A 16,597-nucleotide genomic window follows, 5' to 3' on the forward strand; every position below is an offset into this window, starting at 1 on the left:
GTCTGACTATTTTCAAGAGAACAGTGAAATACTTGGATTAATGTTGGTAAAAAATATAATTAACTTTTTCCCCCCATTAATTCAATAAATTTAGTGTAATTTCTCACGGGACTACACGCATTAGGAGTGCCTGTGCAATATAATGACACCTAAAGTAGAATCACCACCTTTCTCATTTTGAAAGACTGCAAAAAACAAACTTCAGAATCTACAGAACAGGAGCTACATTGTCATGTTTTCTTTATCAGTCCTCAAACAAAAGGAGTGCTTTGCTTTCAGGTGCAGTTTACGATGGCATTTTGCCAGAGGTAGAAAGAAGGAAATTCGTTCAAATTTAACTGGAATAGATCTTAGGAATCCTAGCTGTCATGTTGGAGAGAAAATTTAAATATTTTTCAACATATGGTTGCAGGTGAAAAGGCAAGCTCTCCCCTTAGTGCAATAAAAGTGCCATCATCTGTTTTTAAGACTGGTTTATGGCTTGTTTAAGCCAACATTTTTAATAGATCCTGAAGCAAGAGAACATGTTAGGAGGCTATATACAATGAGTGCCCTCACTGGCAAGCTAACATGCAGCAAGAAAGCGCCACAGGATTGGTGCGTTGTGGGGGATTTTTCACGAATAAGGCCACACAACTGTGATTTTAGGTGCATCTCCTGGAGATAACCAGGAGAACAACATGGACACATCTAATGGAGTCTAGATCTTGCATCTGTGATCAGTGCCAATCTGTCACTCCCTTAACTTTTCACTCGTAATTCACGGAAGAAATATCTGTTTATCTGTAATATCTTCCTGGCTGGATAAATTGAAGATATTAATTTGTTAGTGGTCACGGCATCTTGAAAGGCATCCTGGACACTTCACATGAGTTTGATAACCTGCATTTCTTGTTTGTATTATTTTACAAATGCCTGAAACTAGTTTTCTCCAGCCTCATAAGTTGCTAACAAGACTGGCAATCAATCTTTTTGAATTTCACAATTTTTTCCTGAACTCTTGAGTATAGTCCTAGTGATGTTCACATTCAGGAGACGGACTCTGTGCAGGTGCTTGAACAGTCCTGTCAGCCTGTGCGCACGGCTGTGCCAAAACAATGGGCTCAAGATTTTAGAAGGGTCTGACTTTCAGTGTCTTCACTTGTAGCACGAGCACTTTCCCCTCACATGAAGGTGTTCAGTGCTGTGATGTTGGTGATGAGGAATCTTTCACCATAAAGGTAAAGTTAATCGTAGCTACTGTTAAACATAGAGGCACTGATAGAGATCTGTAGTTATGTAAGCTGACAAGAACTAGGAGTGACGTGACCTGAAACTTTATTTTTATGTTAACGGCACTAATCAGAAACATCTCTTCACTCAGTGACAGATTGAAAAAAAACAACTTTAAATTACTTACTTTTTATTCTTTGTTCAACGGGTGTCTTTCCACCTCTTTTGTTGCCTCTCCTGAACTTTTGCAGTTCCTTGTAAAAACAGCTCAATCCATGTCACATCCCAGCTGTCCCAATCCTCCTCCTACACACACACACACACACACACACACACACACACACACACACACACACACACACGCACACACACACACACACACCATGAATTGTAAAGACATTTGAAAATAATTTAGATCATCGTATTTTTTCTTCTTTTTCTTTAAAATGCTGTTAAATTCTTGTGCACATTATTTAGACTTTATGACTAATGTTGACAGTTGCCAATGTGAAAATCTAATTCCAGATTAATTTAAAGAAGCTATTTTATAATTATGGAATAAGATTATTTGTATCATTTTATTGTCTAATTAAATGGTCAGTTCTATAACATTCCATAAGACAATCATTTAGGTATACAGAGTGCTTTATTAAATAGAATCCAACATAGAATGCAGTCATATTGTAGATTGAGTGATTCCGTTTGTACATTTATTAAATTTGACAAATAATCATGCTCGACTGTCAGCCTACTAGCAGAATTCTAGCGCTGGCTTATTTGACCTTATGTCAGACCTTTGTAGGCTCTGAATTGTTCTACTTCAGGTTAGGATGCGTCACACTTTTGGCTTCTGCTCATTTGTTTTGCCACTTAGACTGAGCAACTGTCTTACTAAAGTTACACTGCTGCAGTTCCTGCTGGCTGTCCATTCCAAACTTGAAATGAAAATTGCCACACACACACACACACACACACACACACACACACACACACACACCCAAGCACACGGGCTGGACCACTCCACCCAGGTCCCGCCCAGCGGTCCGACCCCATGAGGAGCGCAGACAGCGGATCATGTGACAGCAGCAGCAGCAGCCTCTAAACGACTAAATCGGAGAAGCGCACACACACACAAGACGTGCACACCGAGAGAGGAGTTTCGTAACTTGAGGAAGTTTTGTGGAGCCATCGATCACCGGGCGGCTGTTTTCTCTGAGCCTTGATGTCAGTGACACCGCGGAGAGCCTTTTCAGCGGAGTCGCCTAATTGAGTTTGTCCCTCAGAGGGATCCTGTGCCGTCCAGCAAGGCAGCTGTGAAACCACCGTCTGTCCTGCAGGCTCTGACTGCGTGCCTCTTCTGAGAAGTAAGTCTGAATGTGATGTCCCTGCAGTCAACAGTTACTTCCTATCGGATGCGCGTGTTCTTTAAGAAGTTACATGTGGCTGTATTCGTGTTTTATTGTATTATTACAGTCTTTGGACTCAGTAGTAGTAGGATCCAGTTCTGTGGGATCAGCCGGCTTGTGTGTAGATTTTGTGTTATCTTGATTCATCATTTACCGGCAGTGCCTCTCATTAAACCGTTCACAGTTTGGCTCCTTCCAGCCAAATTGCGCTTTTAAATAGACTTAAATAGGCGTCTGTTTTTTAAATAGCCATTGACATGATAACTAATGGTCTTAACGCCACCTGATAACTTATGTAACCCGACCATAAGTCCACAGCGAGACAAATCTTTTTAAGCTTCCGAGCTCTGTAACAATATGTTGCCATTAATTAACACAGATGTGACTTTGTTTTTTTTTGACAGAACATTTACCATTTAGAGACTTATGAGTGTGGTATTTATTCCTTATTCTGATGTAGTTTTTATTATAATTTGTATAATAATTTAGGATTTAATTAATTAATTAATTAATTAATTAATGTCCCCAGTTTATGTGTTTAAAGGACTGAAAGGGTTGGTGGGGGGGCATCAGAATAAGAATTCCTATAAGCCTGAGTGGACATCTCTGAGTTTCTTCCTATCCAATTTTGAATTTAAGATTTTACTTTTGAAAATTTCGGGACAGTATATAGTTGCCAGGTTTGACTAAATAGTGAAATGATCATTTTGGTCTTTTGAGGCGTTGATCCATGAAGTCTGATGGTGATGCGGAATCGAGCAGTGGCGTGGGAGTGGGAGATAACACACTGCAGGGCTACACAAAGCAGAGATAATGTTTGTGTGTGTGTGTGTGTGACAGTGAGACAGTGAGTGACAGATTCAAACGCTTGGTCACACCTGAGCTTTTCTTTCCGTCCTCTCGTCTCACTGCATCTTTTGCAATCCTCGTCTCTTTCCCTGAGTGTGTGGGTTTCTCCGTCTCTGTCTCTCCCTGTTTCCTGTGCTTTGTTTCAAGGCTGAGGCTTGCGTCACACATTCCACTTGGCATATGAAGCCCTTATCCTGTTTAGAGCCGGAGAAAGAGGGGAGGAGGAGAAAGAAGGGAGGAGAGAGGGATGTGGGGGGTAGATGGGTGGAATGAGGGCAACATCTCTCTCTGCTTCCCTCTGCCTCTTTGTTTAAAGTCCATTCTTTTGTCTCACTCCAGAAACATAAAAGAAACAGATGATTGTTTCTCGCCTGTCTTTCTGTTTTCTTTTTCTAAACAGATTTCTTATTTATTTGTGCAACATTAGAGCAGTACACACTTATGCACAAACACACACCCACACGCCCCAAATACTCCACCCATCCCAACGCCTCCTTTCCTGAATCAACATGCTGATGTTATCTGGTGGAACAAAATGCGCACAACTGTGTGTACACGCACACACACCCACGCACGCAGGCACTCACACGCTGCTCAAAGGGCATGTCCAGGGGAACATTAGGGCTAAACATTAAGCTCTTGGATGCTGAATAGTTGCTGATTCTCCATGAGAAGTTAAGGAAAGAGGACACTCTGCTCCACAGACAGCCATAAACCTAAAATACTACGAGTAGTTACACAACTTAATACGTGCCGGCACACACACACAAATTCACATTTAAGCACGCGCACACAGACACAAGTGTGTGGGTTTGTTGCAGCATTCAAACCGCTGGATTGAGCCACTGTGACTATCTATTGCCCCCCCCCTCGTGTGTGTGAGGTTCATTGAAGTTTTGTCATATTTTGGTCGAAACCCACTTCATTTTCTTCCCCGTTTCTGTCTCTGCCTTGTTGTTTCCACTTCCATTTTGACATAGTTTGGTCACGGCGGCTGTTTTTTTTTTTTTTTTTTTTTGTCCTCACTCCTTCCATTCCCCCCTCCTCTCATTCTTCAGGAGGGGTGGTGCAGTGTGTGGTGGTGGGGAGGGGGTCAGACAGGAAACCGCAGGCCCCCAGCAGCAGCACCCCCCCATTTGGCTTCATTCTCCTCTTCCTCCTTCTCCTCCTCTCCTTTACACCCCCTGACCCATCACGCAGTGTGGAAATAATAACAGTCGGACTGAACTCTCGGGGCTTCCGCTTCTCTCCCTCTTTCTCTTCTCTAGCGGCGCTCTCTCCTTCCCTCTGTCCTCAGTTGTCTGGAAAGCCTCAAAACGCTGCTCTCTTTGACAAGTTCGACTCGGGGTGTGTGCACGTGTGTTTGCCTTTGTCAGTGTTTAACAAATCCGGTGTTAAAATGTGTGTATACACCTTTACGTGTGTGTGTGTGTGTGATAATGGATCCTGTTTCCTCTCCCCTGCTGATGGCCCCCTCTGGCTTCCCCTGAGGTCTGCAGGCCTGCAGCCTCACACTCTTCTGGAGAGGAGCTGAGAGGGGCAATGTGTCAGTACGTGTGTGTATAAGTGTAAAGTAAGTGTATAAACGGAAAGCAAAAAGAAGAGGATAGGGGGCTTAAGCAGGGGCCTTACAGTGAGAAGAGTCAGCAGAGCATATGTTTTTTAGGGGATCCAGGAGCAAGAGGTGAGGTAAGGGGTTGAAATTAGGAAGCTGTTAGGGTTGCAAGCTTTAAAGAATGAGCACATTTGTGTGAGTAACGTGCAACAGAAGAAGTGTGGAGCAATAAAACACTGGAACAGAGCTCCCAAAAATTCAAACTTTGGAATATTAGCTTGCCACCTGGATGAGTTACACTATTAGGATCTTTAATTAGGACTAATTGCAAAGTGTAGATCAAGCTGCTGGGAGTACATGAAGTTCCACACCACAAGCTGTGAAGCAATTTTTGCCTTCTGCGTTGCTTTTGAAGTTGGGCAATTTTGGTTAAAAAGTGACAGTCTTGAGATAAAACAGCACAATACTGACGTGAGGTGAGACTGACAAGAAAAAAAGCGGCTGTAAAGTAAAGAAAAGTCAGAGTCAGAAGCAGGAAACTGTAGACTTCAAGTGTGTGTGTGTGTGTGTGTGTGTGTGTGTGTGTGTCGGCATGTTCTTGGACAGAGCTGTTGTCTGGAGGTTTCTGGTCTCTGGTGATCTCATCATCTCCAGCCTGTTGCCATTAGAGCATGTGTGCGTGTGTGTGTGTGTGTCTGTAATAATTTAGGCCGTTAGTGATTTAGTGTGTGTATTCTGTTGAGCTAGCAGAAACTCAGCGAGTCGGTAGCCAGGGACTCCAAGCCACAATATTTTCCCCTTCAGTCATGTTGTTTTATATCATTCATTGTGAGGGAGAGAAGAAGAAGAAGAAGAGTGCGGGGTGCTGTGTGGCTCAGATAAATACAGTGAGTGGAGACATGAGTGATTGCTGTGGAGCGAGTGAAGAGGGGGTGTAGGAGAAGATCTGGAGGCCGATGGTGGAGAGAGACGGAGACAGAGGGATGTAGGAAGTGTTTGCCGAGTGGGTTGAGTACACAGTAGCTCTACTGACCTAGAAGGACAATATTTGCAGACATGCACAAACACACACACCCAGTGGTGCTCAAGGAGAAAAATACTCAGCAACCGAGGTAAGACTTGTTACTTACCATATATGTGTAACAAACACTGGTTCCTTTACCTCGCCGTCAGGGGGTTGTACCTGGAAATGCTCTGATGAGGAGGAGGTGAAACAGCTGCCTGATTTGAGTTTTTTTGGGAGAGGTTGTTGCCTGCCAGGAGTCTGTCAGAGGAGAAATTCAACTCGAGCTGGACTCATCTCACTCAGCTGATATAACATGAATATTAATTGTTTCCTCTATAAACGCACACACACAAAATTAACAAAAAAAACCCAGCAGATTGCCTCATATTGGCTGAATCCTTTTCGTCTGGGTGGAATATGCTGTTCATCGCAACTGGTTTGAATTTTACGCACACAATAGCCCTTCTCTCTTCACTCATGTGTGTAGAACAGATTAGAAATAGCGTTATCTTTTGTTGCGGCTCTGTGATGCAAAACTCGCCATCGTCGCAAATTGCGCGCAAAATCATAGATGACTGGCTCCGGTGTCTCAGATGACCAAAAATCCATTTCAGCCTCATGCAAGCGGGCCTCGTGAACGACAGGTGAACTCTTATGAGAATCCTGTTTTGAGGAATCAAACCTGAGCTGAGGGCCACTTGCAGTTGTTCAAGTGAAAGATGAAATAAGATAAGCAACATTCCAAAAGCTTTTTCTCATAATCTAAGTGTACCTGAGTGTACAGGCTCATAGAGGTACACACGTGTAACTGTTCAAGTGCCTCCGGCTGATCTCACTCTGAAGTCAAAGGATAATTGCCACTTAGTGTATTCCAGTGTTTCAAGAAGGCTTGCCATCAGTCATTTCTGAGTAAATCTGTAGTATTTTGTTTTTTAAAAATGCTTTTAAATGTGCCACACCTTATTTAATTGCCTTATTAAAGAGTAGTTGAGAAATAGTGATGTTGCCATCCACAGCCAAAAAAAAACAAAAAACAATAAAAAGTTGTTCACACACACACACGTGCAAATAGTGTTTGCTGCAGTTTTCAATACTTCAGAAGCAATTACTTTCCTTGCCTATAGATGGAGCCCAAGTTCAGGACTGCATTTGAAAGCAGAAGCTACCTTTTTAGCTGATAATTGGCAAAAATGAATCAGTTTGTGAACTGACGAAAGATCAACTGCCAGCTATTTGTGCGATCCATTGTTTAAAATAAGAGAGAGAGTCAAATTCTCCCTAAAATTCTCCTTTTATATCATTTTAACCTCATACATGGTAACACTTTAAGTCCCCCTGTTAGATTGTATAAGCAGCACGCAGACCTCCATCGCACAGTTTACATCACACTGTGTGATGTTTTTTGAAGCAGCTTTAAGGACATTTTAACTTCATGAATGTGAATTTCTTAATTGCTATTTCAGTTAAAGTCACAAGACACAGGAGGAATTATAGTTCTTACCAAACACATTAATAAAGCACTTAAATATGCACTGCTATTAGTTGTAAAATGTTTATTAAACATATTAAAGTTGAGTAGTGGACTTAAATTAATGTTTTGCCTGAAATCTGGTAGATTTGGACTGTTGGTGGTCCGACAGAAGAATCTTTGCTGAACAACTTTTTGCTTTTTGTGTGCGCGCGCGCGTGCGTGTGTGCGTGTGTGTGTGTGTGTGTGTGTGTGAAAATAAGAGCAGAGTGTGCATGCAAGTTGGGAACTCGCAACAAAAGATTGTTTTTCACACATGAAACAGGCTTTAGGACATTTAGAATTTCTTGTTTTTGTACGGAAAGTACCTGTAAACTGCTTCCTTTGACCTTTTCCTGTCTCAGGATCTGTTTGTGCTTCATACTTGCTCATTTTGTCAGCTCCGTGTATGATTCGCAGTCACAATAGGACAATCACTTGACCTCTTGTTGAACTGCAATACAATTCAAACCCGGATTAGAAAACACACCATCTTGAACGCGCCACACACAGACACGCGAAGTTCCCACCTGACCGAAGACTCTTTGTTTCTTTGGTGCCTGGCAAAGGGTGAGGCTTCAGCCGTCACGTTCACACCCTTCCTGCCCCAGCCAGTGAGCATCCTGCTCTCCAATTGGCCTGCTCTCCATCTGGACCCTGTGTGTGTCTGCATTCCCGTATGTGAGCGAGAGGGCGTGATGGCTTGTGCTCTTGTGCATTTGTTAATAATTAAAGGCTAACTTTTCTCCAGACTGTGGACTTTAATCAGGTCACACACAAACACAGACTCCCTCAGTTAATGTTGCTGTAATGCTCCAGTGAACAAACACACACACAACGCACGCACACAAACACACACAATGACACTCATAAAAGCTCTCACTTAGGCACAGGCAGTCAACCCACCTGGCCATTCAAAGCCAAGGTAACTGGAAATACCTTTGAAACCTCACACCCTTTTATCCAAATACTTGACAGGTCTCAGTGGGTGGTAAGTGTGTGTGGCTGCATGCTTGAGATGTGATGTGTCTTGCCGATGAAACTGTGAACTTTCCAGGCACATCATCACTGGAACTAGAAGTAGACTCAAAAAATGATGCATCATTTTGTCAAGTATTTTCTAATAGTGTCAATAACTGTCCAACAGAAATGTATATGTTACATATCCAGGTATCCAAAACCATTTCTATATGTAAACACGGTGCACAGATAGGCAGTACATACTGTGAAGAACTCTCACTAAAATAAGCTAACCTTATGTTTGCAAAATTACTATGAGGATCGAGGAGACAGGGGAGTAAAGCTGCCTTAAGAAGACAGTCATGACAGCAAAAAAAACAGTGTTTGGATGTGACACATTTTACGTAATGAACAACGATACGGTAGTTTGTCAGTTTTAAACAAAGCAGCTTTCTTACTATAACGACAACAAATCTGCCGAGTTACGTGCTGGCTTACCTCAAAAGTAAGGCAGCGGAGGCAACACTGTTTCATGTTCGTGTAGGAGAGCTGCACATTACATGTTTATTCTTATTCTTTAATTCGTTCAAAATTGAGTTTTGGAAGAAAAAAAGATTCAGCTCTACTAGGACTATAAATCACACCTTTCCCACCTTTGGAGCCCTAGAGAGAAGCAGTGTGCTGTTGAGGCTTCTGGTTGTGCTATTCAGAAGGCAATAAGAAAAGAAAGAAAGAAAAAAAGACAAAGATCAGAGTAAAGCCTGAGAAAACTCTTCCACCGTTATCAGATGTTTCTCTTCTGTGCTGGCCTCATTAATCATCTTATGACCCTCTCAGATTTATCTTGTGACCTGCTGTAGGGCCACAATCCCAAAGTTGAGAAACACTTGACTGTAACAGGGGTTCATTATCTACAGAACTACTTGTTTTTCTTTAATTGCTTCATGTATATTTAGCAGATAATACTTGTATAGTATTTCTACAATGTTGTAATGGCTCTTTTATTAAAAGCCGGGGTGCAGTATTTTACATAAATGAAAGCGTGCTTCCTCCAAGCCCTCAAAACAAGTTTACACTGTGCTGATAAAGCCTATCAGAAACAGGGACATGCATCTGCATTTTGCAATATACTGGATATACTGGCTGTGGTGACATTTCCACACTGGCGCGTGGGGATTTGAATATGCAGAAGCTGAAGGGGGAAGGAACCGTAGAGACTGAGACATGGCAGGCCACAATACGGAGGAGTGTGGTGGAGGCTGTGGCAAAGAAAACCCTATCGCAAACACAGATTACTGTTGGTGTTTCTATTACTCTTCTAACGTGTGCTGACTGACTTAACAGTGTGAGCTGAATCTTGTGTTGTGTAGTACATGTGTGTGCTGATGCCTGTGTCTTTGTTTGTTTATCTAGGAGCCTGGCCTATGCAGCCATGCTGATGTATGATTATCCGCTGAAAACAGATATGGAGACGGTAAGGCATGTGCACTTACGACTTTGTTTTTGTGTGCTCCCAACATGCCTGAACATGTTTGTGATGCCCCCCCCCCCGCGACATACATGCACACACAGATAAAAACAGCTTCTGTTACGTGTCTAGACAGACTGCTTCCCACATTCCTACTCTTCCTGGACAAACAGGCTGCTGTACAGTGGACATTTGCATACAATGGCTGCATACACTGCCAGGCAGCAGGCTAATGAACGGACACACTATGTACTCTGAAACATAACGGTTACCTGCTCCTAAACGGAGTGTTTATATGTTTTTGGCTGGCTGTAGTTGTTTGTGTGGCAGAAACATGTTTTGATGTATTCAAGGCAGAACGGAAATGTCTAACTCTCTGCTCTTTTGTCTCCCCTCGCTGCTTCCGTTTTCTGCATCCTCTCTTTCTACTTCTCACAGTCATTCCACTCTTCCTTAATGAGAACCCATACGGAGCCATACGGAGTGATCTTCCCCCATCCTGCTCCCCTCTACCAAATGCACATGCAAGCCTTCCCCCAGTCTCACACCCCCAGCAACCCCACACAGACCCAGATGGAGCCAGTGGACCTCTCAGTCAACAGGCGGTCCTCGTCCTCCTCTTGTTCCATTTCTTCCTCCTCCCCTTCTAGCTCCCCATCATCCCCCTACAGTTCTACTCCCCACGCGTCCCCCCGCTCCCCGCTTTCACGCTCTCAGCTGCACTCCTCGCCCGCCCACGCCCTCTCGCCGCCCACTTACACCCTGATCCGCCCAGGCTCAGGAGTCATGGTGTCTCCAGTCATGGTGCCTCTACTCTACCAGCCGCCTCTACACCTGCACCAGCAGATAATAGTGGAAACCCCTGTCGCCAGTAAGGACAACCATCATCAAAGCAGAGAGCCCAAACCAAGTGAGACATGTTTACAGAATTGGTTTATACACTTAAAGAGGAATACAATATGTTGTGCTATTTTTTTGGTGCAAGTAAAGGAATTGCAAAGTTAGGGAGTTATTTTGCTACCACAGAAGACACCGCTGTATGTAATCCAGGCCTTTCTCCGATATTTATCTACATCACCATGGAACATCACATTTGAATAATGCTTGCCTAGTAGTGCAATCGCACCAAACAAAGAATAAAAGGCTTCTGCATTTTTCGCCAATCAGTTGACCAGTCAAAGTTAACTGGGCCGTTTGGGGAAGGGAGCCTTAAAGAGAAAGGAACAAGTTGACAAAAGCGATGTGGAATGTGATACAAACATTAAAGAGTGTTAACGCCCTCTATCAGACCCATAACATACAATTATGAACTTTTAAACTGGTATGGAATGGGCTCTTTGAAGTATAAGTTGAGCTTAATAAACATGGCATCAGAAACACATTTATCTGTTATAGGTCACAAAGGATCGCGCAGGTCTCGGAGACGGACTCCCTTGAAAACTTATATGACTACCGTGTTTTTTCAGTGTGCAGTGGCCATTCTTTGAGGAACTTTTCAAATAAACCCCCCCCCAAAAAAAAATTACAATTATTAACGTTCAGAACTTACAAATGTGGACTGCTCCAAAATGGTAGCGCCAAAAGAAATCACAAAGGCTATATTGTGGATGTAAAAGCGTTGAAGATAAATCCTTTATTGTCTTACATTTTCTCAGTTCATTCCACGAAGTCCCTTGAGCTGCGAGGTGATGCCCACGACCTGCACAAGTCTATCAAAATAGAAACTCCCTCTGAACTCCCTCATGACCTCAACGGCAGCCACGAGGTGAAATCATCAGTCATCATGATACCACAGGAGTACGAGTGAGTAACACACCGAAACACACAAAAAAGTCAAGTTTTGAGAGAAACGCCAAAAGTTTCACAAGTTTCATAGTGTGCTGCAGTGCTTCCCCTTTAACTGAATATGGACGTATTGGTCAGACTCAGTTTCAGCTGTTTCCCTGTCGAAGACTTTTTTTTTTTAAGGCAGGTGCAGTTCCAGAAGTAGGGCTGGGTCTCGTTTTTTAAGTTTCTAGAGACAGGGACTGACATAGCAGTTGTGCTACAAACAATAGATCAATGTAGTTTTTACATGTTGGTACTGCTCTGTGGAATAAGATAAGTAAATAAATTAATCAAATCCTAAACATCAACAATGCTTATCTTGTCTAATTCTGTTCAAACAGTTGTAGTCGGGTTATCTGGGGAAGAGACCAGCTTCTTTCTTCTTGTTTTATTTGTATCTCAACCCAAATCAACATTGATGCAATAAGTATGGTCAAAGAGCAGATCTGATCTCCAGGACACTCACGCTAACGCACTGTAATTCTGATGCCTCTGACTTGAGCCTTGAAATGAAGTTCTGTTGCCACAGCCGAACTGGCACTATTACCTCTCAGTCTTGTTGAAATGATGATTGGCCATTTTGCAAGTCACCTGAGAAGTGGGTTGGCATTTATTTTCCAGTGTTGAATATGTCGTCTTGTTGTGTGCTCAGGAAGTGAGGATCACAGATTCCCTGTTAGCTCTTGCAGTATGCTGCCAAATAAATTCAGAAAGTGTCCAAAACGCATTGACATTTGTTCACATATTGGTGTTTTTCCTGTTAGAAAAGGAAAAACACCCTCAGGATAGAGCACATAACACAGCATATGCTGTGCATACTGTACGCAATGTGTGTCAGTCTGTCGCTCCTCTGTGATGTCTTTTATTCTCTCGTTTTCTTTCCCCACCCACCTGCCGTGCCTCTAAGTTGAAGCTTTGCTCGCATTCACATAGACCTCGAGGAAATGCTGCAAGTTCAAGTTAGCCATCATGATCCTTCCACCTTTTGCTTTCTCCTCCTCGCTTTGTGGCTTCCTCTGCTGTCCAACTTTTTCTCTTCAACTCCCCTCTTCCTCCCTTCCTCCTCCTCCCCTTCTCTGGCGTCTTCTCTGTTTTGTGCACAAGTGTTTCATCTTCTGCAAAATAAAGGCTTTTCCTCTGAAAAATAATTGCAGGTTGGTTCCACACGTAATAGTCATGCTCTGGCAGTTGGTTCTCACCTGTTTATGTGCGTGTGCAAGAGTCCAACCCCATCCTTTTTTCTGTTGTTTCACGGGTGAATGCCTTCACAAGTCACTCTTGTCACTGTGCCAACAGGGAAATAAGAGGGGACCCTTAAGAAAAAACAAGTGGGCGGGACTTTATCTGTCAGCACCTCTTCTCTCAAAACACACGTATGTTGTATGTTGCACATTGTAACCAAACACTGAACAGGACAGGGGTGCCGTGTGTTTGATAATGATGGGTTGGCCGGCATATATTTAAGTGTTTGTGTTGCAGGGGAATTTCTGCACATCCCTTAATGTGGAATTGATTCAAATTTCAACACTTGACACCTGCTCTCAACTGCCACTTAGACTCAAACACACACGCACACACTGGATATGATCAAAGAAAAACACCACTTTTTCACTTTTTTCTTATTAAATGCACCATCTCTACTGTCTGTACACTCTTTTCTGACATCATTTGGTGGACGTGAACATCATATTTCACACAGAGCAGCTTAATTTAGACACATAAAGCCTTCGGGCACACACCACTGCACAGAAATGACACAGGTGACAGGACAAAGCAAAGGCGTGGCTGACTGGAAAAAGGCGGGAGGAGTTTTTCAACTTCCTGACTGGCAGAAGTTGTTATTGCACAGAAGAGTAGCTTCCAGCCAAATTAAACTTGTTTTATATTTCAACAGAGTGAAAGAGAGATTTGGCGCCCTCTGGTGGCCACACCAGATAAGCAACATGAATTGATCTGTTTTTCCTTTCTGTGTCTATCTTAGGTGTAACAACCCATCTGTAATAGTTCGCACAGGCTCAAGGCATCCTCTCCCCCCCGACTCTCCAGACTCTCTGAAGAAGCGGCGAATTCACCGCTGTGACTTCTCTGGCTGCAACAAAGTCTACACCAAAAGCTCCCACCTGAAAGCACATCGCAGGACGCACACTGGTGAGAGAGGCCTCACTCAAAGAGGAGCCTATGTTTTTCATCAACATTTCCATCTTCTTTTACCAACCAGTCTTATTTCCTCTTTGTGCAGGGGAGAAGCCCTACAAGTGCAACTGGGAAGGCTGCACGTGGAAGTTTGCTCGCTCAGACGAACTGACGAGACACTACCGCAAGCACACGGGTCATAAGCCGTTCGAGTGTCCCGACTGTGAGCGCAGCTTCTCCCGCTCTGACCACCTGGCTTTGCACAAGAAACGCCACCTCCTAGTGTGAGACCCGCCATCGGGCAACTTGAAAGAAACTCTTTGCTGGGTTGATCGTTGGACTGTACCACCTTGACTTGATGCTGTTAGAATAGCTGGTCTTACACCATGGACTCTTAACTGGGAGTGGGGAAATGTTCCTCAGGGTGCACGTTTTTACCCTTTCACCTCACTGTCCTGAGTAGGAGCTGGTGTCATCTTGCCGCTCTCTGCTCAACTCAATTTGAAATTGCAAAAGAAATGTGGTCTCTGTATCAGATTTCGGATCAGCTGTGGAAGGTCCAAATACTTTGTAAAGATCGGCTGCAGCGTCCCAGCTGGTCTGAGAGCAGCACCCATCAGATCTCACGTCTTTCCACGCGTTTGAGCAGAAAGTCCACACACCCTTACATATGCATGTTATTTACTAGCTCGGCCAATAAAATGTGAAACTTTCCAGAATGTATCATATCACACCACCTGTGCATTGTGTCATACATTCTTCAGCTTTAGTTTTCTTCATCAGTGCCGCAAGCTGTGACATAACGCTAACGCTAACTCCTCCTTCATGGGCTGCCACGTCAAAACACCACACACCTCATCTGCCTCTAGAAGCTTACACCATGAAGGGATGACAGGTAGCTAATGCTTGCTTTCTTTCAGACGTACATACACAGCAGAACACGTGCACTTATTAAAAGCAGCTCAGCCTTGGTCTTGTGTGCTTTCGGGGTGTAGAAAAAAGGGGACTGTGGGTCTCGTTCATTGTCAGAGTGAAGTGTTTATCAATGTTTTCATACAGAAATGTGAAAGTTGCTGCACAGGGGCATTAATCTGTGAGTGAGGAAAACGCACCACTCAGTTGGTTAAAGGGTAGAAAAAAATATATATTATCTTATGTTATATAACAGTTTTATATATATATATATATGAACTCTTTTGGTTTGTGATGTGGCACCGTTTATCATATGACACTTTTATATCGAAAAAGAATGCAAAACAGGGAAATTTGCTCTTAAACTTCTGCATTTTAGGAGCGATTGTGTTGTGTTCAGAACTTCAGGCCCACCTTGCAGAACATGTGTTTTGAAAGTAAAATTCAATATTCTTCTAGGATTCTGATCATAGGTCAACGCAGTAGCAAATGTTCTGCTGCCAAATGCAACCGTGATCTTAGAGCACACTTTTTTTACACCACCTGGGGAGCAAAATAGTTTGTACATCTCCAAATGGGCACTTTATCTATCTATATATACATATATATATATATATATATATTTATATATATATATATATATATATACATCAAGAGTATACTGAATATCATTCAGAAAGCCAAACATTTTAAATCACATCCTTTTTTTCTGCTCATAGATATACTGGTCAAGATGATCAGAAACCTTCAGCAGGTGTCCTGGTTTGTCATTATCCATGTATTTTCGCCCGTTTTTCCACATGTGAACACACATACCGAATGTAGCAGTTCAACTGATCTGCATTTGCCCCTCGATACACTTTGCAGTTTTGCTTGTATATGTTTTTGTATCTCTGCACAAGCAAGTTGTTATATATTACAAATGATTATTAACCTGAAATGGCAATAAAAGGTTTTTATTAAGCATGATTTTGATACTCTATTAAACATTTCTTCAGTTTGTGTCTTTAATAAATCATATCTTTTTTTTAATCTTAAACGTTGGCTATTCAAAGGGATCGTGTTAAGCTGTGAAGATATAACTGTACAGGTCTATCATTGTATTTTTAAACCGAATATTCCTGCCACTCAATAAACTTATTGGTAATATTTGCAGAATGGATTGTTGTGTGGAAAATTTTGTGTCTTCTTGGAGTTGTTATTACATCATTGTATGGGTAATTAGTAGTTATGTTATAATTATACTGTCCTAGTCATACATCTATGATCTTGGCATACTTCACTGATTTGATACACACACACAAAGACACACAAACTTCCCAATGAGTTTTGAAATGACATGGATGCAGGTTTTAGCCTTGTTTTTACATCGTAAAGATGTCAGCTGACCACATATTTTTGTTGCTACTTTGCTTTATTGTACAAATACAAGAGATTTTTGAAGTTACGCAAAATGAGGGCTCGTCCGGGATTTGAACCCGGGACCTCTCGCACCCTAAGCGAGAATCATACCCCTAGACCAACGAGCCGCGGCAGCGAAAATCAAAACTTATACATTTTACTGAAATAATAGAATATTTTAAAGGGTGTTTATTTATTTCGAGTGACAACAAGAATATGGTTTTAAATTTAAACGCCAATATTTGTAATTTAGATGCTTCCCTCCTGCCCACTTGCCATTTTATTTGATCGTTTTATGGTTGTTAGCCTAATTTACGTTGTTGTTTCTCCCTTGCAAAACAGGATACCACATCAAAGGTCA

General features: G+C 42.5%; 1 protein-coding gene and 1 non-coding gene across 2 annotated transcripts; one reads left to right on the forward strand and one right to left on the reverse strand.

Annotated features, from left to right (window-relative positions):
* The first annotated feature begins 2,300 nt into the window (after positions 1-2,300).
* On the forward strand, positions 2,301-15,993 carry klf3 (Kruppel like factor 3 (basic)). Its single transcript, XM_075462844.1, has 6 exons — positions 2,301-2,576; positions 9,909-9,969; positions 10,402-10,873; positions 11,619-11,766; positions 13,772-13,938; positions 14,030-15,993. The coding sequence occupies exons 2-6, from the start codon at positions 9,928-9,930 to the stop codon at positions 14,209-14,211; spliced, it is 1,011 nt and encodes a 336-aa protein (XP_075318959.1). The 5' UTR covers positions 2,301-2,576; positions 9,909-9,927; the 3' UTR covers positions 14,212-15,993.
* A 299-nt stretch (positions 15,994-16,292) lies between these two features.
* On the reverse strand, positions 16,293-16,364 carry trnap-agg (transfer RNA proline (anticodon AGG)). The gene has a single exon. It is a non-coding gene; the product is annotated as a tRNA-Pro (tRNA).
* Between the last annotated feature and the right edge of the window lie 233 nt (positions 16,365-16,597).

Source organism: Odontesthes bonariensis, chromosome 4 (genome assembly GCF_027942865.1).
Source record: "Odontesthes bonariensis isolate fOdoBon6 chromosome 4, fOdoBon6.hap1, whole genome shotgun sequence".
Classification (NCBI taxonomy): domain Eukaryota; kingdom Metazoa; phylum Chordata; class Actinopteri; order Atheriniformes; family Atherinopsidae; genus Odontesthes; species Odontesthes bonariensis.

Excerpts from the sequence above, each read along its gene's own strand:
- klf3 (XM_075462844.1), top strand. The coding sequence starts at position 9,928 with ATGCTGATGTATGATTATCCGCTGAAAACAGATATGGAGACG. Across the intron at positions 9,970-10,401 it reads TGAAAACAGATATGGAGACG|TCATTCCACTCTTCCTTAAT; the intron begins GTAAGGCATGTG and ends TACTTCTCACAG. Across the intron at positions 13,939-14,029 it reads ACATCGCAGGACGCACACTG|GGGAGAAGCCCTACAAGTGC; the intron begins GTGAGAGAGGCC and ends CTCTTTGTGCAG.